The following is a 25,090-nucleotide window of genomic DNA, read 5'->3' on the forward strand; positions in this document are numbered from 1 at the left end:
CTTCTAATAGCTCCTCTGGCCCACTGATTGGATTTTTGGAAGATTTTTGGATGATTTCTGGGTAATTTTTGAGTGATTTTTGGGTGATTTCTGGCTGACTTTTCTGGGGAGACTTCTGGCTGATTTTTGGCCCTTTGATTCCAGCAATCCCATTTTTTCTGCAGCCATCAATTCCTCTGGCAGCATCCCCATGACCAGGCTGCACCATCCAGAGATTTCATCCCTTTAATTTCACCAGATGGGTGGAAAATTCCAAAATTTCTCCCCAGGAATCAGTGGTTCAGTGAATCCATAGAGAATAAGTGGATACTATCCAAATTTCCTGAAATTTCCCCATTTTTCCCCCAGTGAAACCTCTGGAGGGTCTGGGAGATGTGTGACCCACATAATTCAATATTCATTCAAATATTTTGGGTTTTCTTGTTTCAAAAATGGCAAGTATCTTAGAAATAGTTTTGTTAGAAGTGGGTTTTTTAACCATGAAAGCCACAAAATAAAATCTATAGAAAGAAAGAAAAAAACAAAGTAGCCCAAAAAAAAAAGATAAAGGGAAATATTTTGTTTCATCCCAGACAATCTAGCTTTGACTCTGGAGCGAGGTCAACCCCCCCCCACCCAAAAAAACCCCAAACAAACAAACAAAAAAAAAAAACACCAAGAAAACAAACCACTGGAAAAATGTGATTTTCACTGACCAATTCCACCTAAATTTCAGGGTCTGGTTTGGTTTGCAGGGTAACCAAACCCTGCAGCTGCATGGCTCTAAAGCAAAATATAAAAGGGGATTTTTTTTTCCAAAAGCAACATTTCCCCTCCCTCAAAATAAAAACCACCAGTGCCGTGATGGCTCAGTGGGACCCCACCCAGCAGTCCCCAAAACGCAGAGTAGCCCCAAATTTTGGGGATTTGGGGGATGTTTTAACCCGTGGTGCCACCTGCTGGCAAAGGTCCCGGTTGTCCCCAAAACTACCCAGTTGTCTCCAAAAGTGCCCCCACAACAACAAAGGGCATTTCCAGCTCCCTTCTGCAACTGGAACAGGGGGTTCAAAGTACTTCAAAGCCGTTTTCAATGTGTTTTAAAGCTGTTTAAAATACTTTCAATCCGTTTTTAAGGTGCTTTAAAGCAGTTTTTAAGGTGCTTTAAAGCAGTTTTTAAGGTGCTTTATAGCATTTTTATAGCATTTCAAGCAGCTTCTAAGCTGTTTTAAAGCTGTTTAAAACACTTTAGAGCAGTCTAAAGCAGTTTTTAAAGCAGAGGGGGTTTTAGGAGAAAGGACAGCCCCCCTAAAAAAAAAAAAAACCCCAAAAAATTTTCCCGCATGGATCCCTCCCCAGAAAATGCCCAGAGCAGCCACTGGGATTGAAAATCTGTAAATTTAATACTGATACAGGAGAGTTTTTCCTTTACACAGCAAAAATGAACCTGTGAAAGTCACTGGGATAGCAGATTAAAAAAAAAAAAAAAAAGCCAGGAGCCTACCAGGACTTAAGTAAAATAAAAACAGTGAAAATCCAAAAAATCCAAACACCTGCAGGGACTGCAGGGACTGGAGCCCTCTTGCCCCAAGACTTCTGGGTTTGCTGTGACTTGATTTTTGTATTTTTTCCTAAGAAAAATAATAAAAAGCTTTGCTCTGGGGGTTGCTGATCCTGATTCACCTCGAGCACCCCCGAGGTTTTTTTTTTTTTTTTTTTTTTTTTTTTTTTTTTTTTTGCTTCCAAGGTGTTTCTCATCCCATCTCCCTGGCGCTGCCATGCCACGAATCCTGATTTGGGTCTGGCTCAGCTCTCTGGGAAGCTGGAAGGCACTTTGGGGTCTCTGAAGGGAGTGGGGTGAACCCAAAATAGGGGTGCACACCAGGGATGACGATGATGCTGCTGCTGCTGCCCCTGACTGGGCTCACCCCGAGCAGAAGATTCACGTCCCCATCACAATACAAACATTAAAAATTCAGGAATTTTAAAAAATTAAAGTGGGGGTGAGCTCTATGTACCTCTATGTACCTGCCTCTAGAGCCAGGGCTGGCAGCACTCCAAAGCTGCCCAAAATCCACCCTGATCTGGGCTGTCCCCAACTGTGATCCTTAAATCCCTGTGGGGGATTGTTCCACTGACAGCTCCTCTCTCCCAGTGATGCTGGAGGGAATCCCAAAACCATCTGGGAAATTAATCCTCCCAGGGGAGAAACTGGATGTGCTTGGGTTGATGGAATATTTGGGAAGGATCCCGGTGGGCTCAGGTGGGTTCTGGTGGCCCCATCACCTCGGGGTGTCACCCCACATCCTGCTGGGATCAGAAGTCCGAGTCGGGCTCCAGCAGCTCTGCATCCACCAGGTTGGTCCGGGAGTGGATGGGGGCCAGCCCTGCCCAGCGGCCCTGAGTCCTGGGCACCCCTGGGCCGGGTTTGGGGGGCCACAGGGGACCCCCGTTGTGCTGCCAGCACCCAGTACTGGGGCTCTCATGGTCGGTGGCCCCACTCTCGGGGCAGAAGGGGTTGCTGATCACGTGCAGGACGTTGGCTCTGCGGCTCTGCCCATCCCACGGCCCCCTGGCGAAGGTGGCATCGGGCAGGACATCGGGAGCAAAGGCCACCAGGCAGGGCTGCGGGGGCAGGTGGGGCAGGCGAGGGACGGTGGAGCCCCCCAGGCAGCGCTCAGGGTCTGGGTTCACCTCCTTCTTCTTCTTCTTCCTCCGCTTCTTCTTGCGGCCGCTGCGCTTCTGCAGCTCCGGGGACACGTCGGCCTCCACCACCCACAGGTTGGCCCTCTCTTCTGGTGGCACTGGGGGACGTGGGGTGAGGTGGCTGTGAGTCCCATCTGTGCCCCTCCACTGCCCCCCGACTCTGCCTCCCTGCACATCCCCAACACCCCCAGCCCGCCTCATCACGCAGAAATCCCCCACAAGGTCCCCAAGGGACTTGCCAGGTGTCGCCACAGGTGTCACAGAGATGTCCTGGGGCAGGATGGCCCCTCTCCTGGCAACCATCTTGGTGACGTGCTGGGCCCACGCCGAGGACACGTCGGCCGATGGCTCGTTGATGTTGAACGCCAGCCCGGCTGCAGGGACAGGGGGATCAGGTAAAGGGGGACTTTGGGGACCCTGGGGATGTCCCCTGCCCCGGGCACATACCCACGGGGCCATCGTGGGACACGGTGTGCATGCTGAAGGACAGCTCCTGGCCCGGGTCGCGCAGCAGCTCCTTGCGCTTGGAGAAGGCCTTGGCGATCATCTTGCTCTTCTTGATCCTCTTGGGCTGGTCATCGCTCTGCCCCGTCAGCCTGGAGGACACAGAGGGGATGGGGGGGACACAGCTGTCACAGCTGGGGGCACAGGGACCCTGCCCAGCTCCCCCTCCCATTCTGGATGGGGACACCAGGCTGGGTTCCTTGGGGATGGAAGTATCCCACAAACGCCACATGGGTGAGTCCAACCCATTCCAGAGCATTTCACAACTCATCGAGCTGAGGGACAAACATCTGGGAATGTCCTCCAACATCCCACTGGATGGGGCAGGAAGGGCTCCAGGCAGCTGGGGTGACATCCTTGGAGTCCCACCTGCACCAGGTGCGCTTCCAGATGAGCAAGGTGGCCTTGGTCCAGACCCAGGTGCTCATGGAGACGCCGGTGCCAAACATGGCGAACAGGTTGATCTTCTCCACCAGCAGGCTCGGCCGGTTCTTGATCTCACACTCTGGGATGGGCTTGTTGGTCTGCGTGGCGATGGTCACGTTGGCCTCACACCTGCAGGGACACATGAGGGGGACAGGGGCTGTAAGGAGGGGGCCACACGGGGGGACAGGGGCTGTAAGGAGTGGGACACCCTCCCCACAGTCCCCACAGCTCTGTGGGGTGGTGATGTGGTGGCAAGGCTGGTGGGGGACACGGGGCTGTCCACACGGTAGTGTCACCATATCCCTGTCATCCTCTGTCACCCCCTGTCATCCCCTGTCCCTGTGCCACTCACAGCACGTATTCCCGGAAGCTGCGCTCCCACTCAGCTTGGTTGAAAAAGTCGTAGAAGTGGCAGCCAAAGGTGATGAAGACAAAGCCAAAGGCCAAGAAGCCGAAGATGCCTGGAAAAGAAGAGGGACATCCCTGGTTCAGCCAAACCCCAGTGACCCTGGGGCCGTTCCACCACTACCACAGCTTTGTCCCCCACTGCCACCACCCCGGCAAAGGGCTGTGTGACTTCAGGGGACAAAACATCCCCATTCCCACTCTAATTCCCTGGGGAACTGGGCTGGTGAAGCCCTCACCCAGGCGCAGCATGGTCTCGTTGATTTTGCTGGCCGCCTTCTCGCTCAGCAGCCCGGGGTGGTTGCTCTTGATGGAAAAGAGCGTCATGACCCCTGCGGGGGAAGATGAGGGGGTCAGGGTGTGGGGACACCCACGGTGACCCCATCCCTTCCCAGAACTGAGCCACACCTACCCCGGATGAGGAAATAGCCCCCCACGATGAGCACGAGCCCGATGGGGGCCAGCACAAAGCCTGCTCGGTAGCGGTAGTTCTTGTAGCCCACGAAGCAGATGCCACTGACAGAGTCGCCGTCCACCTGGCAGGGACATTGACAGGGACAGCAGGGTCAGCTGGCTGTGGGTGTCACCCTGAGACAACACTCCGTGACGGTGACCCCGTTACCTGCGCCACGGCCAGGATGGCCACGGTGAGCACGAAGGGGATGGACCAGGTGATGAGGTGGAAGTAGGAGGTCTTGCCCAGCAGCGGCTGGTAGGTGGTGCCCAGGGCCTTGAAGGATGTGTGCCAGGCGTAGGTGAGCATGACAAACCAGATGACACCCGACATCAGCGAGTAGTACACGATGACAAAGATGATAACGCAGGACAGCGTCTCATTGGAGCTGCGGAGAGGCAAGAACGTCACCCACCCCCAGGGACATGCAGGAGGATGGGGAGGTGCTCCCAGAGAACCCCGGGAGCCCTCACTGGTGCTGGGGACAGCTCTGGGCATGGAGGTGACACCTACGTGGGCTCACCCAGCCGCATGGTGCCATCGGCCCGGCACACGATCTCGTCACGGGCACCATCCATGAACTGTGCCAGCCAACCAATGCTGCCCACGAAGAAGCAGGCATTGACGTAGAACAGGATGACGGCAGGGTAGCGGTTGGAGTTCCTCCAGTCAGCAACAAACGTGGCCTGCAAAGGGTGGAGAAAACCACAGCTCGGTGCCTTGTCCCCTTTCTGGGGACATCTCACCACAAGCCCGCGTCTCACCAGGGTGAAGAAGGTGCAGAAGATGGTGACGGAGCTGAAGGCGGCAATGTAGACGTGCATCTCGCGGTGCTCCTTCTCGGTGAACAGCGGGTTCTGGCACTGGATGCCGCAGCCCTCCACGTCCTCATACCAGCTCTTGGGGTTGTCTGTCCTCACCAGCGGTGCCTCGCACTGCCCTGAGCTGTTGAATTTGATGTTCTGCACCTCGTTCTGCCACAGGGGAAACAAGGCCGTGAGGATGAGGAGGATGAGGAGGAGGAAGAGGGGAAGAGGAGGAAGAGACAAGGTGGACATCAGTCCCCTGTGGAGCACAGGGGATGGCTGGGTTTTGTGGAATCACCATGGAATCGTGGAATGGTTTGGGTGGGAAGGGACCTCAGAGCCCCTCCAGTGCCACCCCTGCCATGGCAATGACACCTCCCACTGTATCCCAGGTGCTCCCAGCCCCAGTGTCCAGCCTGGGATCCAGGGGCAGCAACAGCTGCCCTGGCAATTCCAGCCCAGCTAGGAATTCCCAATTCCCAAGAACCAATCCATCCCTGTCCTCTGGCAGTGGAAGCCATTCCCTGTGTCCTGTCCCTCCATGCCTTGTCCTCAGTCCTTCTCCAGCTCTCCCTGGATCCTTCTCCTCTCTAGGCTGAACAGCACCAACCCTTTTCTCCTCCAGAGAGTGACTTTCCCCCCCCATCCCCATGCCGTACCGGGCACCCCTCAGGGAAGCGGTCTGTGGTGCACTTGAGGAAGTCGGGCCAGCCTCGCTCACGCTCCACGATGGTGCAGGGTGCCCGTGTGGCCTGGCACAGGGTCTGGCTGGGCAGCTCCACCTGCCCATCTTCACACTTGGGCATGTAGACGGCGCAGAGCAGGGGCTGGATGACATCCCAGCAGCGCGGGGCATTGCGCAGGCCTGCAGGGAGGGGACAGCACTGTCAGCACCCCCAGCACGGCCACCTCCTGCTGTCCCCACAACACCCACATGGCACTGGGACTCCTCTGCACCCATCTCCATTCCCTTTTTAATCAGTTGTCTATGCTGTACTCATCTCTGGGCCCAACCTACCGCTCCTCTGTATACTGTACCCATACCCTGTACCCCGCTAGAGAGTTTTCTACAGTGCACCCACCCCTGGGCCTGTGCTATGCCATACCCACCCCCTGTACCCCAATCTGCTTCTGCACTCTCTACTGTACCCGTCTACAACGTTTTGTTACAGTTTTTTATACTATCCTCATCCCTTTCCTATAGTTTTCTATACTGCACTCACCCCCAGGCCCCCTCTATACAGTTTTCTATACTGTTCCCATCCCCAGCCCTTTCCTATACAGCTCTCTATACTTTACCTATTCCCCACTCCCCCTCCATACACTTTTCTATACTGTACCCACCCCCAGCCCCCTCTACAAAGTTTTCTTATACAGTACCCATTCCCAGCCCCTCTCTATACACTTTCCTATACTGCAGCCATTCCCGGCCCCCTACTAGGCACTTTTCTATACTGTACTCATCCCCAGCCGCCCCCCTCCCCCCACTACACCCAAGCTCCCCCGCCACCCCGTCCTCCCCACCCCCCATCCCTCTCCAGCCCCATCCCGGGCCTCTCCCGCACTCTCCCCGCTCCCGGTACCGTCCCGTCCGTACCGGACCAGAGCAGCAGCTTCCCGTGCGCCTCCTCCTGCGAGGCGGAGTCGGTGGCCAGCAGCGTGGAGGTGGCGGCGTAGGGCAGCGCCGAGCCCAGGCAGGCGCCGAAGCGGAGCCGCTCGCAGGGCGCGGGGCGGCGGCAGCGCGGGGGCCCGGCCGAGGCATTGGGGGCGGCGGGGCAGCGGCCGCCCAGAGCCAGCGCCAGAGCCAGCGCCAGCGTCCAGCGCCGCCCGCCGCGGCCCGGCCACATCGCGGCGGTGCTTGGCGGGCTTAGGGCGGCTCGGAGCGGGGCGAGGGGCCCGCCATAGCCCCGCCGCCTTTGTTGGGCTCGCCGGGAGCGAGCGGAGCGGCTCCGCTGCTCCTCCTCCTCCGCCGCCGCCCGCGGCCCGGCCCGGCCCGCGCCCCCCGCCGGGGCGGGCTGAGGGAGGGACCGCGGGGGAAGCGCTGCGGAGGGTAAGAGACGCGATTTGTGAGGGGGAAAGTCGCTAAAAAGTGAGGGAAAAGGCGCTTTTTTTGGGGAAATCGTCTCCTTTTGTGAGGGAAAAGTTCTTCTCGTGAGAAAAAGTCACCTTTTTTTGCGCAGGAAAAGTTTCCTCTTTGTGAGGAAAAGTTTCTTTTTGTGAGGAAAAAGTCGATTTTTATGAGGAAAAGTCGCTTTTTGTGAGGAAAAACGTTTTAAAAAGTGAGGGAAAAGGCTTTTTTTGGGAGTAAGGAGTCCACTTCTGTGAGGGAAAAGTTCCTCTCCGGAGGAAAGGGTTGGTTTTGATCAGCAAAAGTTTCCTTTCTGTGAGGAAAAGTTCCTTGTTGTGAGGAAAAAAGTTGCTAAAAAGTGAGGGAAAATGCTTTTTTTTTTTGGGGGGGGGGGGGGGGGGGGGAGAGAAGGAGTGAGGGAAAAGTTCCTCTCATGAGGGAAAAGTGCTTTCCGGCAAGAAAAGTTTCCTTTTTTTTTTTTTTTTTTTTTTTTTTGAGGAAAACTCACTTTTTATGAGTGAAAAAGTAGCTAAAAGAATGAAAGAAAAGGCTTTTTTGGGGGGAAAGTGTCCCCTTTTGTGAGGGAAGAGTTCCTCTCCTGAGGAAAAAGTCGCTTTCAATCAGGAAAAGTTTTCTTTTTGTGAGGAAAAGTTCACTTTTTGTAAGGAAAAAGGGGCTTTTTATGAGGAAAAGTCACTTTTTGTGAGGGAAAAAGTCACTAAGAAGTGAGGAAAAAAGCTTTTTTTGGGAGGAAAAAATCCCCCTCACAAAATGCCTTTGTGAATGAAAAGTTCCTTTCCTGAGGAAAAAATGTTGGGGGTTTTTTTGGGTTTTTTTTCCTTTTTTTTTTTTGTGAGAAAAAAAATCACTTTTTCTGGGGTAAAGATTCCTTTTTCTCAGGTAAAAGTTACTTTTGGTGCAGAAAAACTCACTCGTGAGGAAAAAAATGTCACTTTTTTGTGAGGGAAAGGTTCTTTTTTCGTGGAGAAAAAGTTACTTTTTTGAGGAAAAAGTCCTTTTTTTGTGAAGGAAATGCCCCTTTTGTGAAGAAAAAGTCACTTTTCGGAGGAAAAAGTTCCCTTTTTGTGAGAAAAAAGTCACTTGTGAGGAAAAAGACACCTTTAGTGAGGGAAAAGTTCCTGGTTTTGAAGTGAAGGTCTCTTTTTGTGAGGGAAAAGTTTGTTGTTATGAAGAAAAGGTCCAATTTTGGAAGGAAAAAATCACTTTTGTGACAAAAACATCACTTTCTATGAGGAAAATACCAATTTTTTGAGGGAAAAGTTTCCTTTTTTTCCTGTGAAATAAAGTATCTTGGTGATGAAAAAGTCTTTGTGAGTAAAAAGTTACTTTTTGGAGCTGAAAAGTTGCCTTTGAGGGAAAGAAGCCACTTTTGGGAGGAGAAGTCATTTCTGAGGGGGCAAAAAGTCATTTTTGGGGGATGAAAAGCAATTGATTGGGAGGGGAAAGTTTCCATTTGTGGACAAAACTCATTTTTGGGGGAAGAGAAGTCACTTTTTGGGGACAAGAGTCCATTTCAGGGGATGAAAATTTGCATTTTTTAAGGAAAAAGTTACTTTTGCAGGGGTAAAAGTCACTTTTCAGGAACAAGAGACACTTTCTGGGGGGGGAGGAAGTTACTTTTTTGAGGGGGAATTTTCTTTTTTGGGGAAAAATCAATTTTAGGAGAGAAAACACAGTTTTGGGGGGAAGAGATCTTGATTTTTGTGGAGGAAAGTTACCTTTTAGGGCTAAGTTACCTTTTTTGGGGGGGGGGAACAGTTTGGGGGAGACAAAAAGAATTTTAGGGCAAGAGAAGTTGCTTTTTGGGGAGAAAAGAATTTTTTTGGGGGAAAATCCACTTTTTTGGAGAGCAGCTACTTCTTAAGAGTAAACTTGGTGGGGAGCAGCAGCTCTTCGGAGGGGAAGTTTTGGGAAGAAAAGTGAATTTCTGAGGGGGAAAAAAAAATCACGGTTTTTTGCATTCCTCGGAGAACCAATAGCCTTCGAGGGAAGAAAACACATTTCGGCGGAGGATGAGGTGGATTTTGAGGGGGGATAAAAGCAAAAAAAAGGGGCTTTTCATTTAATGGAAGAGAAGCTTCCCGGCCGCACACAAAGAGCCGGGCGCTGGGCCGCATCCCGGCTGCCTCCGCGGGAGGGACCACCCAGCCCGAGGAGACGGGAAAATTAAAAAAAAAAAAAAAGAAAAAAAAATAAAAAGAGAGAGGAAAAAAAACCCCTCAACCCCTAAAAAAAAAAAAAAACCCAACCAAAAAACTCCACCCACGGTTTTGCGACAGCTCCGAGAGGCCGGGCCTGGCCGAGGCCCCTTCCCCGCTGGTTCTGGGGCCTCGCAAGAGCACGGCGTGAGGGAGAGAGAGCTCTGCCTGTCTCCAGAGGCACCGCGGTGTCCCCTGCACAGCCTGCCAGCGTCCGGCCTCGTGTCTTTATTGTCCCTGGAAACCAAGGAAGCGGCACAGCCCGGCACCGACTCAGCACCCCCGGGGAGCCCTCGGCTGTCCCCGTACCCAGCGACACCGACACGGATACCCGGCCACGGGGGGAACGTCGGCAGTCCTGGGCGAAGGCAGCTCGGTGCAGACAGGCAGACAGACAGACAGACGTCCTTCTCCAGCACACGCGGAGAGGGGAGGCACATCCCCGTGCACGGAGCTTTGTTCACCAGCAGGACGGATGGACGGACAGACAGACAGCGTTTCCCCGGCGCTGCTCCAGGCCGCGCCCAGCACCGGCTGCTAAAGGCACGGAGTCTCCGCGGATCCACATTCCCTCTTCTACAGCGGAGCCCCTCGGGCTCTCCCGGCGGATCCAGGATTTGGGAATGCCCCCGGACACCCCGGGAGAGGCTACGGGGCTCAGTACCAGGGGTCTGCCCGGTGCTGCTGGTTGTACAGCTGCAGCTTGATCTGATCGCGGATCTGGTTGATGAGCAGCTGAGCCAGGACGATGCCCACCAGCTGGAGGGGAGAGGGAGGGAAAAGGAAAGAAGAAAGGAAGACAGTGGGAAAAGACGGGAGAAGAAAGGGGGATAGATAAGGAGAGGGAGGGAAAAGGAAGAGGAAGGGTAGATGGAGGAGAGGGAAAAGAGAAAGGGGAGGAAGAGGAAGAGGGAGGAGAAGAAGGAGAAAGGAAGAGAAACAGGGAAGGAAATGAGAAAGAAAGGGGGAAAGGGTAAAGGAAGGGGGAAGAGAAAGGGAGAGGGACGGAAGGAGGGAAAACCAAGAGAAAGGGAAAGAAAGACCGAGAGGGAGGAAGAGGGAGGTACTGAGTGACACCAGGCAGTGTCACTCCACGCCCCCCATGCCTGCCATTGGCATCACTCCCCCACCCTGAATCCCATCCCAACTCTCCCATCTTGCAGTCAGCCACCGTTAAGGCAGCTCCCCAAAGAAAGCCCAGAAAGCAAAGCTTTGGGACGGAGCCTTCTCCCCTGTACCTGGGGCAGGGCCAGCCCCAGGGTGATGCACCCCAGCAGGAAGAGGTTGCTGTGGGTCCAGTTGACCAGCTTGTCGATGCAGCCGTTGGTGTGGATGAAAGCACTGGCCTCCAGGTAGCCCCTGGCCTGCATCCCATGGCCACACATGGTGTTGATGACAGCCTGGGAGAGGGGACAGAGCACATTAGGGTCTCTGCTCTTGGGGGGCAGCACTGGGGTGACCAGGAGTTCTGGCCCTTGCCTTGGTGGGATGTCCTCACGCCAGCCCTCCAGAGCCACCTACCCCCAAAGAGCCAATTCCAGCTCTGGAGAGGGAGAATTCTCCCCCACCTCACCATAGCATTTCCACCCAGGAGTCCCAAAACCCAAAGGTTGGAATGGGGAACCCAAACCCAGAGGGTGTATTTAGGGACATAAACCCAGAGGGTGGATTTGGGGACCCAAATCTGGAAAGTGGAATGGAGAACCCAAACCTAGAAGGCGGGACAGGGAACCCAAATCCAGGGGGTGGGATGAGGTCCATACATTGCTGTGAGCCTGTTCCCTGCCCTTGGGGAGAGCTCCAGGCTCAGCAGAGCCCCACGGAATGCGAGGACAGGCCCAGGGCAGGGTCCCCCTCCCAAGGACACCCTAGGACTGACCTGGTCAGGGTCGTGCAGGCAGCAGGAGAAGGGCACGGAGCAGCGCTCGCGGCTGGGGTTGGTGGCCGTGCAGTTGAAGTACATGTTCTGGGACCAGTCCTTGTAGGAGACACCCCCACAGCAGCTGAACTGTGGGCAGGGCACGGGGCTCAGCAGGGAGGGGACCCCAGCCCCAGCAGGGGCACAGGACACTCAGTGCTCCTCATTCCCCCAACCTCCCCTTGCCCGGGCAGGACATCGCCATGAACATCAAATCCTCCTGGGAGAGCCATCCAACATCCCCAGCCTGTGCTACCCCACAGATTAAAGCCTGACACGGAAGCGGGGACATGTCCTCATCCGTTGGAGGGACACACCAACACTGCAGACCCCCCTTGGTCACCTCCTTCTGCCCAAAATCAATGAGGTTCTGCAGGTCCAGGTCATCCCGGTAATGCACGATGGCCCCGTTGATGATCTCGCTGACTTTCCCGCGTGCCTGGGGGACAAACGGGGGACACCAGCGCGCCTGTCACCCAGCAGGACAGGACTGGGGTCACCCAGCACCCCCACTGCTCACCCCAGTACCTCATCAGAGAAGACAAAGCCCAGCACGCCGGCCGCCAGCTGCAGGAGGAAGATGATGGTCAAGCAGACAGAGAACTGCGGGAAAAGGAACGTGACGGTGAGGTGACCACAGGAGGGACACCGAGATGCCACCAGGGTCCCCAGCAGGGACCCCCCCACCCCTGCCAGCACTCACCACCTGCAGCAGGCAGATGTTCTCCCGCAAGGAGCCGACACAGCCGCAGAATGTGATGAGGAAGGTGAGGATGCCCACCATGATGAGGAGGATGGCAGGGTCCACCGCCAGGCATGCCACGGCCGCTTCTGTCATGGCGAGGTGTCACCAGCACTGCCGGCACCCCCGGGACCCCACAGCCCAGCCCACAGCGTGGCTCAGAGCCAGCAGGGCTGGGGAGCCCTCCGAGCTCACCTGCATGCTTCAGCAGCCGGGCATAAACCCCCACGGCCACCATCACCATGGCTATCACCTGTAGAGGGACAGAGGTGTCACCCCGCAGGTGTCACCACCCCCGTGACCTCACCTGCAGCCCCCCCCCCTCCCCCCCCCCCCACACCCAGACTCAGAGATGCAAACGGGGCACGAAGAGCTGCAGCCGCTGCCTCAGTTTCCCATTGTCACACGGTGTCCACCGTGTCCCCACCTTCCGGGAGGTCACATCTGTCCCCACCTCCCGAGAGGTCATCTTTGTCCACACCCACCAGCCAGCGCTGTTCCTGTACGGGTGGCTGGACACAGGGATTAGGTTTATCCGAAGCGAGAAACTTCCTCAAAAATAGGATTGCAAACACGGAAATAACCCACAAAAAAAACCCCCAAACAAACAAACCTGCAAAACCCCCCCCACAAAACCGTTGAAAAACCCCCCAAAAGTAAAAAATACCCAAACCTCCCGAGCAGTATAGAAGTCTCTGAAACATTTTTTAAAAGTCCTTGAAACATAAAAAAAATTCAAAACATTAAAAAAATTACCAAAAAAGCCCCCAAACATGGAAAACTGTGGGTTCCCTGCAGGAGACATCCCTGGAGTGGGCTGGGGACAAGAGGGTTTCTGAGAGTTTGTCACCTGTGTGGGGCCAGCAAGGGTCCCGGTGAAGTGGTGGGGATCCAAAGGACCCACCCCAAAAACCCTCGGTAGATTCTGGAATGGGGGATCCCAGTGGATGGGGACACTCCCAGGGGCCAGGAGTCCCTGAGGAATGAGAGGTCACGGTGGGGTACTGGGGCTGGGGAGCTCCAGGGATGACAAGGAGAGTGGATTCCAGTGGGGACCAGGGGTGGGGACATCTACAAAGTCAAAGGGGCTCTCGGTGGGGTCCTGGGGATGGAGGTGAGTCGGGGCATCCCGGGAATGCAGGATCCCAAATAGGTCCAGGGGTGGAGAGTGGGCCGGGGATGCTTGGGGATGGGAGATGCCAGCAAGGTTCAGGGATGGAGACAATCCCAAGGGCTGGAGGGTCCCGGAGATGGGGGGGGGTCCCAGTAGGGTTCAGAGATGGAGAGAGTCCCAAGGGCTGGGGGGTCCCGGGGGGATCTCAGGGATAGGGGATGCCGGTGTCCCAGTGGGGTGCAGGGATGGCGACAGCCCCAGGGTCGGCGTGTCCTTCGGGAATGAGTTGTCCCGATGGCCCCGCACTTACCCAGAAGAGCAGATTGAAGAAGAAGAGCACGTACTTGGCCACCGGGCTCACGAAGGAGAAATCGTCCCCGAGGGGCCTGGCGGGGGCCGCCACCCTCTTCGCCATGGCAGAGGGGGACCGAGCGGAGCCGAACGGAACCGAGCGGAGCCGAACGGAACCGAGCGGAGCCGAACGGGACCGCTCCTCACTTCGCTCTGCAGCGAGCGCCGCCGAGCTCAGCCCCGGCCCCTCCCTGTCCAGCCCTCTCATTGGCCGAACCCTTCTCACTTCGCCATCCCATTGGTCAGCCTCCACGTCATTCAAGCCCGCCGGTCCCGCCCCCGCATGGTGCGGCGCCGTCGCACCTGTCCGTATCTTAAAGGGCCAGCGCACTTCGTCCCCAACCCGCGCGGAGCCCAAATCCCGCCTGGGATCCCGCCCTTCAGAAAATGCCCGAACCGTGCGAACCCACAGAGTCCCGGAGCTTGGAGAGATTGTGGAGTTTCATAATTATGGCTATAACTCGTTCTTGATTTCTGGAAGGGACACGGGGGACAGCAGGGACACCGCAGAGTTGGCATCCCTGACACGTGGCCAGCTGCGGTGTTTCTGGGTTTTTCTGAAAGGACGTGACCCAAATTTGCTGAAATCAGCCCCAAAACCCTCCAGTGATGATACGGCATCCTCAGTGCCCTCTCCAGCACGGGGAAGTGGGAGCCCAAACTGCACCCATTCCCCTCTGCTGCCAAAATTGGACACTTTGGTGAATCCCGGCACACGAGGTCCCAACAGGTCCCTTCCCGAACAGGTTCGAACCCTCAAGTCCCATTTTTTTTTATTAACTTTGCCTTATTTTTTTTTGCCTCACGTTTCAATTTCCTTGGCTGGTGTGGGCAGAGATGAGAGCTGTCACCGTGTGCCATCACCCTTTGCTTGGAGGGAGCACCGACTCACTGTTATAATTTGATTTATTATTATAATTTCAATTGTTATTATTTCTCTTCTACGCCTGGGCTGGGAATCCCCTGGGAGCAGATGGTGGCAAAGCCCTTTCTTGAGGAAGATGAGAACTTCAGACAGAGGAACCAAACCCAAAAGTCCCCTTTGTGCTTTTAGGGTCACAGAAGAGCCAGTCCCATTGCCAGAATAAACATTTCCTTGGGATGCTGCTGGGAGGTGTCCTTTTGACCCCCCCCAAAATTCAAAAAACATCAGGAAAAAATCCGAAAAATAATTCAGCGTAAAAACACCAAAAAATAAAAAAAAATCGCACTAAGAAATGCAAAAAAAGCCCCTAAAGTAACACTAAAATGCCCTAAAATCTGCACTAAAAAAACCAACAAAAAACAAACTCCTAAAACATAATGAGATTCCAGGGATTCTTGGAGGGCAAAACTCAGAAAAAGGTTGGGCAAGAAATCCAGGGGGAAATCTGACTTAAACTGGCAAAAAAAAAAAATCACATGGAAAATGGCCCAAAAAAGTCCTACAAACTGCATTGAAATATCCAAAAATCGTCCCCAAATCCACTGAGATTCCAGGGATTTTCTGAGGGAAAAAATGGGAAAAAGGCTGGGAAAAAAAATCTGGGGAAAATCCGACTCTAAATAGCAAAAAAAAAAAAAAACCAAAATTGCACCAAAAATGACCATAAAAGTACTAAAATCTACACCTCAAGTCTACCAAAATCCCAAGGATTTCGGGGAAATATATTGGGAAAGGGCTCCTGAAAGAAATCTCAAAAAAATCCTCACGTCTTCCCGTGAGGTTTGTGTGCTCACCCAGCAGATCCATGGGATGGGATGGGATGGGATGGGATGGGATGGGATGGGATGGGATGGGATGGGATGGGATGGGATGGGATGGGATGGGATGGGATGGGATGGGATGGGATGGGATGGGATGGGAGGCTCTGTTGGCCCCCATGAGCCGCAGTGGTCGCCACGGGAGGAGGAGGAGCAGCAGGCTGAGGAGTACCGCGGAGCCACCGAGACCTGCAGGATCCCAAATATTCCAAATTTCCTCCTGGGCGCCTTTGGGGACGTGGGCGGAACAAGGGGCGTGGTCGTGAGCGAGGGGCGTGACCATGGAAGTAATTGGGCCGGCCCATGACCAAATATGGAGTGGTGGGCGTGTCAGTGGGCGGGGTCATATCACTCGCCGACAGCGCTGCCCAGCGGCCGTGAGGGAACGAGTGCACTTGGGGACCCCGGGGACCCCACACCCACCCCAAAACGGGGACACCCCATACCCCACAGCCTGCGTCCAAACGGGGACACCGCCATGATCCCCACACCCACCTTGAAACGGGGATACCCCCAGGACCCCCATAGCCTGTCCCTAAATAGGGTCATCCACGTACCCCACACCCACTCCAAAACAGGGACACCCCGGGACCCCCACACCCCACCCCTAAACTGCCACCCACCAGTACTTCACACCCACCCCGAAACAGGGACACCCCGGGACCCCCACACCCCCCACAAAGGGACACCCCCGTACTCCACATCCCACCCTCCCCCCAAGCCCCCCGACCCCTCGCGGGTGAAAAGAAGGGGTCACTCCCTCTCTGGAGCAATGCTCTTTATTTGGGGTGTCAGCATTTCTCCCCTCCGCCCAGCCACGGGACCCCACGGTTTGGGTGTCCCCTGGAGGGTGAGGGGACCCTGAGCTGTCCCCTGCCCACCCCTGGGGCCCCAAGCAGAGCCCCCCACCCCAAACCATCGTGCACCCCCCAAACCCATCCTGCCCTCCATGCCTGTAGCCCTGCCCCAAAGCATCGCCCCAGCCCTGTCCCCCCCATTTGGGGCAGTGAGGGCCATGTCCTGCGTCGATGTCACACCTGGGCCTGTCCCATTGGTGGTGGCCTCAGGTGCTGAGACTCTTCAGGTCACCCAAGGCCACCTCTCCTCCTTCTTCTCCAGCCACGGCTCCGGGCTGCTGGGCTGGGGCCCGTGCTGAGGGGGTCAGTGAGGAGAGGCCATGGGACATCCCTGACCCCACACAGAGCTGCTCCCATCCCTATTCCAGTCACCATCGACTGTCACCATTGTCCTGTCACCATCGACACCCTTGTCCTCATCCCTGCCCTGCCTTCATCCCCATCCCCACAAAGGAGCAGGGAAACCTCTCCCCACACAAAATCCCAACCCAAATGGATCAGGAGGTCTCCAACTACCCCCATCCTACAAGACCCCCAGGACCCCCCTGTGCCCCCCAGCACCCTCCTGTGCCCCCTGTGCACCCCCAGCACCCACCTGTGCCCCCCAGCACCCTCCTGTGCCCCCCAGCACCCACCTGTGCGCCCCCAGCAGTGCCCCTGGCAGCGGGCACACACCATGACCCCTATGGCCACTGCGGTGAAGGCAGCCGTGAGGACACAAATCACCATCAGCATGTCAGGCTCGGCGACCTCGGGGACCTCTGTGGGGTGACACTGACACTTGGGGACGTGTCCGGGACCGCCCCAGGCTCCCTGTCCCCTGCCACACTGGGGGATGCCCCGACAGACACACCAGGGAATGTGAGGACCCCAAACAGGGCAAGGGGAGCAGAGCAGGGACACCTGACATCACCCAGATGGGCACAGGGCTGGAGGAGGTGACAGATGAACCAGGGAGCTGGGGACAGCCCCAACTTCTGGCATCACACAGATGGGGACAGGGATGGACCAGGGGACAATGCAGGTGACAGATGCATCAGGGAATTGGGGACACCCCCAAATTCTGGCATCACTTAGATGGGGACAGGACTGGACACAGCAGGGAATTGGGGACACCACCGAATTCTGGCACCACCCAGCTGGGGACAGAGGTGGAAGAGGTGACAGATGCATTAGGGAATTGGGGACACCCCCAAATTGCCCAGGGGTGATGAGTGTGGGGCACCACCCACACGGGGACAGGGATAGACACAGCAGAGAATTCAGAACATCTCCAAATTCTGGCATCACTTGGATGGAGACAGGACTGGACACAGCAGAGAACTGGGGACACCCCCAAATTCTGGCACCACCCAGAGGGGGACAGGACTGGACACCCTCGGGAATGAGAGGGACCCCAAAGGGGACAGCGCCACCCCCTGCCCCTCTTACCTTCCACTGCGGGCTGCAGCACCAGGGAGCAGAGGAGCTGCGGGGCCGCGGCTCGGGCGGCATAGCAGGAATAATTCCCGAAATCGGGATGGCTGAGGTTCCTCAGCAGCAGCGACACGCCGGTGTCGCCTGTCCCCGCGGCGCAGAATGCGACCCTGCCCCTGAAGCGGCTGTCGGGCTGCACGGGTGGCTGCCAGCCCGGCTCGGGGGGTGGCGGCTGCCAGCCCAGGCGGTGGCTAAGGACGGGGACAGCGTGGTGGCCACCAGCCTGGTGGGTGCAGCTGAGGGTGACCCCGCGCAGGTCACCCCAGGGCTGGGTGCCACAGGGCAGGCAGGCGTCCTCGCCGATGGCCGCGGTGACGATGACAGTGACGGGCGGCTGGTCTGGGAGGGGACACAGCGGGGTCACCGCGCGGTGACCCCAGGAATGGGGTACAGCGGGACGAGGGGGCTTTGCTGGGTCGCGGTTGGGGCCGAGGGACACGTGTGGGGACACGGGGGTGGTGGCAGCGGCCGGTGCCAGGGCCGAGGGCTCGCTGGTGCCGAGCAGCCGCCCCGTGAGTCACCGCCCTGCCAGGAACGGCTCCCCCGCCCTCGCCCTCGGGGTCCGCACCGCGCAGGGGGGAAGAGGAGGGTTGGGATGGGGGTCCCCGAGAAGGGGGTCTCTGCCAGGACCCCCAACCCCGCTGCCGGTGGGTACCTGCCCGAGCGAGGAGAGGGCACAGAGCCCAGAGAGCCACGACGGGGACCAGCGCCATCCTGCCGGCATCCGGAGCCGGGCAGCTCCTGGGGGACACGGGCACGGTGCCCTCAACAGCGGGGCACCCCAAAACCCTGGGGGTACCCCAAACACGGCCCCACCATGGCGAGGGAAGGGGGGACCCCTGGCGTATCCAACTCCCCACACCCGGCGTGAGCAAGGGGGGGGGGTTTGGGGCAGGGGGCTGGGTAGGTATAGGACAGGGAGCGGGGGGATTTTGGGGCTGGGCAGTTGTAGGGCAGCGGGGCTATGGGGCTGGGCAGTTGTAGGGCAGCGGGGCTATGGGGCTGGGCAGTTATAGGGCAGGGGGGCTATGGGGCTGGGGGCAGGGCAGTTATAGGACCGGGGGACGGTGGGGCTGGGGGCTGAGCACTCATGGAGGAGCGGGCAGGGGAATTTTGGGGCTAGAGGCTGCGCAGTTATGGGGCTGGGGGCTGTGCACTTACGGAGCAGTGGGCGGGGGGATTCTGGGGGCAAGGGGCCGGGCAATTCTAGGGCAGGGGTATTACGGGGCGGGGGGGGTTGGACAATTATAGGGCAGGGGGATTATGGGGCGGGGGGTTGGACAATTATAGAGCAGGGGGATTATGGGGCAGGGGGCTGGACAGTTATAGGGCAGGGGGATTATGGGGCAGGGGGCTGGGCACTCACGGAGCAGTGGGCGGGGGGATTCTGGGGCTGGGGGATTCTGGGCCAGGGGGCCGGGCAGTTGTAGGGCGGGGGGATTCTGGGGCTGGGCAGTTACGGGGCAGAGAGCGGCGGTGGGTGTAGGGCAGCAGCCCCCGGGGGTGATCGGAGCCCCGGCAGCCCCCGCCCCTGGCCCCGGTCCCGATCCCGGCCCCGGCCCCTCACCGTGGCTCCGGCTGCCGCCCGCCCGTGCCGCTCTCAGCCCCGGCCCCGCCCCGGCCCCGCCAGATGTGCTGCGCTCATCCAGATGTGCCCCGGCCCGCTGCGCCCCAGCCCGGCTGGGGCGCGTCCAGCTGTGCCCGTGCCAGCTGTGACTCAGTTGTTCCTCTGCCAGCTGTGACTCACCTGGTTGTGCCCCTGCCAGCTGTGCCCCTGCCAGCTGTGCCCATCCCCGCCCAGAACAGGAAATACAGGGGAAGGTCCTATCCCATTTTTATTATATTCCATTTTCATTATACGGAATATTTTTATTATATTCCCATATATATTATATTTTATTATATTATTGTATATTCCCTACGAGGTGTCCATACAATCTATTATAAGTTTGTGTTTTATTGCATTAAAGATATAAATACAAATATATTTATATTTGCATTAAAGATATAATTATAAAATATATATTGTTGCATTAAAATGTACGCTGTTAAAAGTAAAGTTTTTTAATATATGCAAATAAATTTTTATTGTAGAAAGGATGTGGAAAAATTATGTGTTTTATATTGTGAGCTAATTATACTATATAGAAAATGGATTGTGATATGATATAATAATAGATAAAATAATAGAGATAGGAATATAAATAATATGATAAATTTAAAATAAATAATGCAATACAATATAAAATAAATATTGCATAATATAATATATCATATAATATAATAACATTAAAATAGAACAAAACACTATTAAATCTCTTTCCACATACTACAAGGATTGATGCTTTTGTTTCCAGAAATTTCTTGAAATTAATATAAATTACTCTTATTATTAATGGTTATTATTCCCCAATCCCATTGTAATATAAAGCGCAATCAGCATTAGTAATAAATAATATTAGGGATACTATAACATCAAAAAGTAATGGTAAAAATACAGATTATTAGTATTAATACTGCTATTATTAATCACAATGTAGTATTGAGAGTGGTAATTAATAGAGTGATATTAGGGGTAATAATGCAGGCTAATAGTAAGAATATAATTTAATATTAAGAACACATTAATAGTAGCAATCTTAATGTAGTAATACAATTAATCATTAAAGTACAAATATTAATGACAACACTAATAGTAAAAATATATTTTCAGCAATAGAACTACAGTAATATAATTAACACAAATTATTAGAAATAATATATATAATATTACATTATATAATTCACACTAATTATTAGCAATAATAAATATTATTACATTGAAAATAAGTATGCATTAATATGCATTAATAAAGTTTTGTAGTCATATTAACAGTACTTAACACCATAATGCTACAGTGAGATTACCACCAATGTAATTATTCCCTATTTATATAATAAATAAATAGAATGCAAATATATAAAAATATATTTATTAAAATAATACATATTTAGATATCATAAATTACATCCAATGAAGCAACAAGACAACATGATTAACCAATAAGGATTAATTATTTACGGACGCGACTATATTTAATTTGGATTTAATCTGGGAGCCAGCGGGAGGTGGCCGTGCCCATGGCTCGGCTGGCACCACGCCGTCGTTAAGGTCCCTCCCACCCAAACCATTCCAAAGTTCCACGGCTCCGTTCCACCCCTCTGTGACATCAGCCCCGCCTGGTGGCTCCATGGGCACCACCAGGGCTGTGGGCACCAGAGGTGACACTTCGGTTTTGCCTCTGCTGCTGCTCTGGCACCGATGGCTTTGCTGTGGCTGCTTGTGCTGCTGGCCCTGGCCCGGCCCGTGGGGGCCGCCTGGGACACGTGCAGGTCAGTGTCCCCGGGGGACTCAGGGACATTCGGGGGGTCCCTGGCACAGCCTGGGCACAGAGGAGCCCCTTGGGGGTCCCTGTCCTTGCTGTCCCCGAGCAGGGCATTGATGGCTTTGTGCTTCCAGAGGCACCTGCGGGCTCCGGCCCATGGCCTTCGACCACAGATCGCTGGTTGTGGACTATGACCCCTCAGATGGTGACTACGGAAACCTGGGCTCTTCTGATGGCACTTCCCTCGCTGAGGATGGCTCTGGTGTCCCCTCAGGGACCTGGCCTGGCATCGCCAGCATCCAGGTCACCATGGAGAGTGGCACGTGGCACATGTGCTCGGGGGCACTCATCCATCCCCAGTGGGTCCTGTCGGTCGCACACTGCTTCACTGAGACTGGGTAAGGAGGAGCAGGGACAGGGATGGGATCCGAGCAGGGACAGGGATGGGATCCAAGCAGGGACAGGGATGTCCCCACAGCACAGGGATGTCCCCAGCACAGGAAGGGAATGGCAGTACTGCAGTCCCTGGCTCTGCTCTGTCACTCCTTTCTCCATGTCCTGCTCCTCAGGGACATCTCCAGATGGGAAGTGGTGATCGGGGCCACGGATCTGGCTAAACCGGGCCCTGAGTCCAAGCAGTGTCACATCAAGAGGATCCTGATGCACCAGGAATATGACGCTGACTCGGAGTGGAACAACATCGCCCTACTGGAGCTGGACCAGCCCGTGGCGTGCAGCGACTACATCCAGCTGGGCTGTGTGCCCGACAGCTCCCTGGCAGTGCCCGAGCTGAAAACCTGCTACATTGCGGGCTGGAGAGCCACCCCGGGCAGCGGTCAGTGCCCCACGGGGCTGAGGAGGGGTTGGCAACCACAGGGACACGGCCGGGCCGGCCCGGGGCAGAGGCCAAAGCAGGCCCGAGCCACATCTGGGCCGTGCCCCGGAGCCTTGGGCAGGGCCAGAGCGGGACAGGGGCACGGCCCGGCCCTGGGCAAGGGGCTGTGCCCAGGCCGGTGCCGGGTGCTCAGTGCCCTCTGTGCCCGCAGCCCGGAGCCCACGCCTGGTGCTGCAGGAGGCCAAGGTGCGGCTCATGGACGTCCAGCTTTGCAACAGCAGCCGCTGGTACGGGGGGGCCGTGCACCCCCAGGACCTGTGCGCGGGGTACCCGCGGGGCGGCATCGACACCTGCCAGGTGTGGGCGTGGGCACAGGGTCTGGGGCACAGGGACCCCAAACACGGCCCCATGGAATCCCTCACAGCCATCACAGGGACCCCAAACAGGGCCCCATGGAATCCCTCACACCCAGCACAGGGACCACAAACACAGCCAACAGCATGTCCCACCCTGTCATTTATCCCTGGGTGTCCCTTCCCTTGCCCACCCATGGATCCCTCTCCCCTGTCCCAGGGCTGCCACTCCCCCCCACCCATGGATCCCTGTCCTGGTGTCCCCCTGTGCCCAAATCCCATCCAGCATCCTCAGTCACCCCGAGGTGTGGCTGTGACCCTGGTGCAGCCCCTGACCCCTCTCTCCGGGCACAGGGGGACATCGGGGGACCTCTGGTCTGCAAGGACAACGTTGGTGACTACTTCTGGCTGGTGGGACTGGCCAGCTGGGGTGAGGGCTGTGCCGGGGCCAAGCGACCCGGGGTGTTCACCTCCACCCAGCACTTCCACACCTGGATCCAGGTGCAGATGGGTTTGGTCCCGCCTGACAAGGAGGTGCCACCTCCAGAGCCAGCCCCGCCCCCCATCATTGAGGAAGAGCCAGCAGAATTGGAACCGGTACCAATCCCTGAACCAGAACCCATACCAGTACTAGAAAAAGAAGAGGAAGAAGAGGAAGAAGAAGAAGAAGAGGAAGAAGAAGAAGAAGAAGAAGAAGAGGAAGAAGAAGCGAAATCGGACACGTTTATAACAATTCCATTCCCCAAGGGCATCCTGCTACGGTTCTTTGGGAGCCTGCAGGACTTCCTGGAGTTCCTGCGGGACAAAATGGATTGAGCAGAAGGGGGAGCAGACCCCGTTCTGGATTCTGGGGATCCCAATCATTCCCTGGTGGAGCCACAGCTGTGCCAAAGCCACCCCTGGTGCCAGGGCTGCTCTGGATGGCTCATTATCCTCCACCCACCCTGGTGATAAACTTGTGCTTGTTCTTGAAATAGTGTTGTTCCTAGTTATCCTCGTTTTGAGCCCAGTTCAGTCTCCTGTGCACAATGAGGGTGGGACAATTTGGGGAAAAAAGTGTGGGGTTGGCTCCTGCTTTGGGGGGGATGAGTGGAAAATGGGCCTGTCCCTGGGTGTGACTGATGGTTCTCCACCATCTCCAGCGCCTTCTGATGAACTCTTAGGAAGGCTGGGATAGGGTCAGAACTCCCTCTGGGGCACCAGCAGGACCACCTGCCCTGAGGAGTCATCTTGGGCCGCCAGGAACTCAGTGGTCCAGCAGAAAAAGCTTCAGGGGCTCCAGAAATATCTCGGGGTATTCCATCAGGCAGGGTGAAACTCCTTGCCCTGTGGCAGGTACTGAACGTTCCAGCCAGGACTTTAGGGGATGGAATCTCAAGTTTAGGGATTTGTGACACAACGAACACTGCTGGACATCTGGAGAACGACCAGACCAGCAGGACCACTTAAACCAGCACTGCTGGCCCGCACTGTGACACCCACAGGGTGTGCTCTGTCTAGGTGGTTTTAAGCCACATTTCCTGAATTCCTTGCATTTATTGGATCCTTTCCTTCCAATTGTAACTCTGACTTCCAAACCTCCCTCATGATGTTTGCGTGGGGTGAATTCCTCCTGCTGGAGTGGTCCCAAACCAACTCAGCCTGGCAGATGGGGAGAGGGAGAAACTTCTCCAGCCCAGGACTCCTCCAGCAGAGCCTCAGGTGTCCCAATCCCAGGAAAAGTCTCTGAGAGGGACAGGAATGGGGGCAGCTGGAGCTGCAAGTCCTGGAGTCTTGTGGAGCTGCTGCAGGTGCCACCCTGAGCTGCAGCTTCCACACAGAGCTGTCCCCTGTGTTACCAGCTCCTGGCTCTGAGCTGCCCCATCCCACTGCCCCCACTGTGCTCTCGGTGCCAGGAGATTGGGATCCCTGGATCCGGGACATGCCCTCTGATCCAGTGGGATCCTTCAGGTCCCTCCCACCCAAACCATTCCAGGGTTCCACAGCTCTGAGCCCCCCTGTGCCCTACCTGAGGCCACCATGCCCTACACATGGAACCGGCCCCTGTGTAACATCAGCCTGGCCTGGTGGCACCTGACCCCAAACACGGCCCCATGGAATCCCTCAGAGCCATCACAGCGACCCCAAACACGGCCCCATGGAATCCCTCACACCCAGCACAGGGGTCCCAAACACGGCCTGGCACTGGCTGGGCGTTGCCCGGTGTCCTCCCATCCCAAGGGCCCCTCCACTGATGGGTTTCCCTTCCCCATCCATGTGTCCCTTGCCCATCCGTGTGTCCCTGCCCAGTGTCCCCTTGTCCCCAAGGCCTGCCCCTGCCCACAGAGCCCACCTGGTGCTCCCAGCACCCCCAGGTGTGGATATCCTGGAATATCCATTCCCTGCCCAGCCCTGCTGACTGTGCAGAGATGAGAGAGAGCCCACCCTGAACCAGCCCCATCCTGCTGCCAGCCTGGAGCCCCCAGCCCTAGAGCAGAGCCTTCCCATGGGAATCCAGCCAGGAACGCGGCTCTGGCGGGGTCGGGATGGGAAGAGCAATGGCAGCAGCCCCTGACCCCTCTCTCTGGGTGCAGGGGGACATCGGGGGACCTCTGGTCTGCAAGGAGAACGTTGGTGACTGCTTCTGGCTGGTGAGACTGGCCAGCTGGGGCCGAGGTTGTGCAAGAACCAGGAGGCCTGGGGTGTTCACCTCCAACCAGCACTTCCACACCTGGATTCGTGCCCACACCGGCACGAGCCCAGCAGCACCATCAGCGGCTCCTGAGCCCACCC

At 56.0% G+C, this 25,090-nt stretch overlaps 3 protein-coding genes across 3 annotated transcripts; 1 reads left to right on the plus strand and 2 right to left on the minus strand.

The window, feature by feature from the left end:
* Positions 1–1,360: 1,360 nt before the first annotated feature.
* Positions 1,361–7,124, minus strand: SMO (smoothened, frizzled class receptor). Its single transcript, XM_062491467.1, has 12 exons — positions 6,875–7,124; positions 5,937–6,142; positions 5,236–5,445; positions 4,985–5,157; positions 4,640–4,859; positions 4,430–4,553; positions 4,257–4,349; positions 3,965–4,073; positions 3,556–3,741; positions 3,130–3,278; positions 2,922–3,056; positions 1,361–2,780 (listed from the first exon to the last, which is right to left on the minus strand). The coding sequence occupies exons 1-12, from the start codon at positions 7,122–7,124 to the stop codon at positions 2,293–2,295; spliced, it is 2,343 nt and encodes a 780-aa protein (XP_062347451.1). The 3' UTR covers positions 1,361–2,292.
* Positions 7,125–10,221: 3,097 nt separating this feature from the next.
* TSPAN33 (tetraspanin 33) lies at positions 10,222–13,753 on the minus strand. Its single transcript, XM_062491469.1, has 8 exons — positions 13,649–13,753; positions 12,420–12,477; positions 12,186–12,313; positions 12,011–12,085; positions 11,826–11,921; positions 11,444–11,572; positions 10,803–10,964; positions 10,222–10,323 (listed from the first exon to the last, which is right to left on the minus strand). The coding sequence occupies exons 1-8, from the start codon at positions 13,751–13,753 to the stop codon at positions 10,222–10,224; spliced, it is 855 nt and encodes a 284-aa protein (XP_062347453.1).
* A 7,313-nt stretch (positions 13,754–21,066) lies between these two features.
* Positions 21,067–23,134, plus strand: LOC134043306 (acrosin-like). Its single transcript, XM_062491470.1, has 5 exons — positions 21,067–21,137; positions 21,265–21,528; positions 21,700–21,965; positions 22,177–22,322; positions 22,673–23,134. Exons 1-5 carry the CDS (start codon positions 21,067–21,069, stop codon positions 23,132–23,134), a joined length of 1,209 nt encoding a protein of 402 aa, XP_062347454.1.
* The last annotated feature ends 1,956 nt before the right edge of the window (positions 23,135–25,090 follow it).

Source organism: Cinclus cinclus, chromosome 4 (assembly GCF_963662255.1).
Source record: "Cinclus cinclus chromosome 4, bCinCin1.1, whole genome shotgun sequence".
Taxonomy (NCBI): Eukaryota; Metazoa; Chordata; class Aves; order Passeriformes; family Cinclidae; genus Cinclus; species Cinclus cinclus.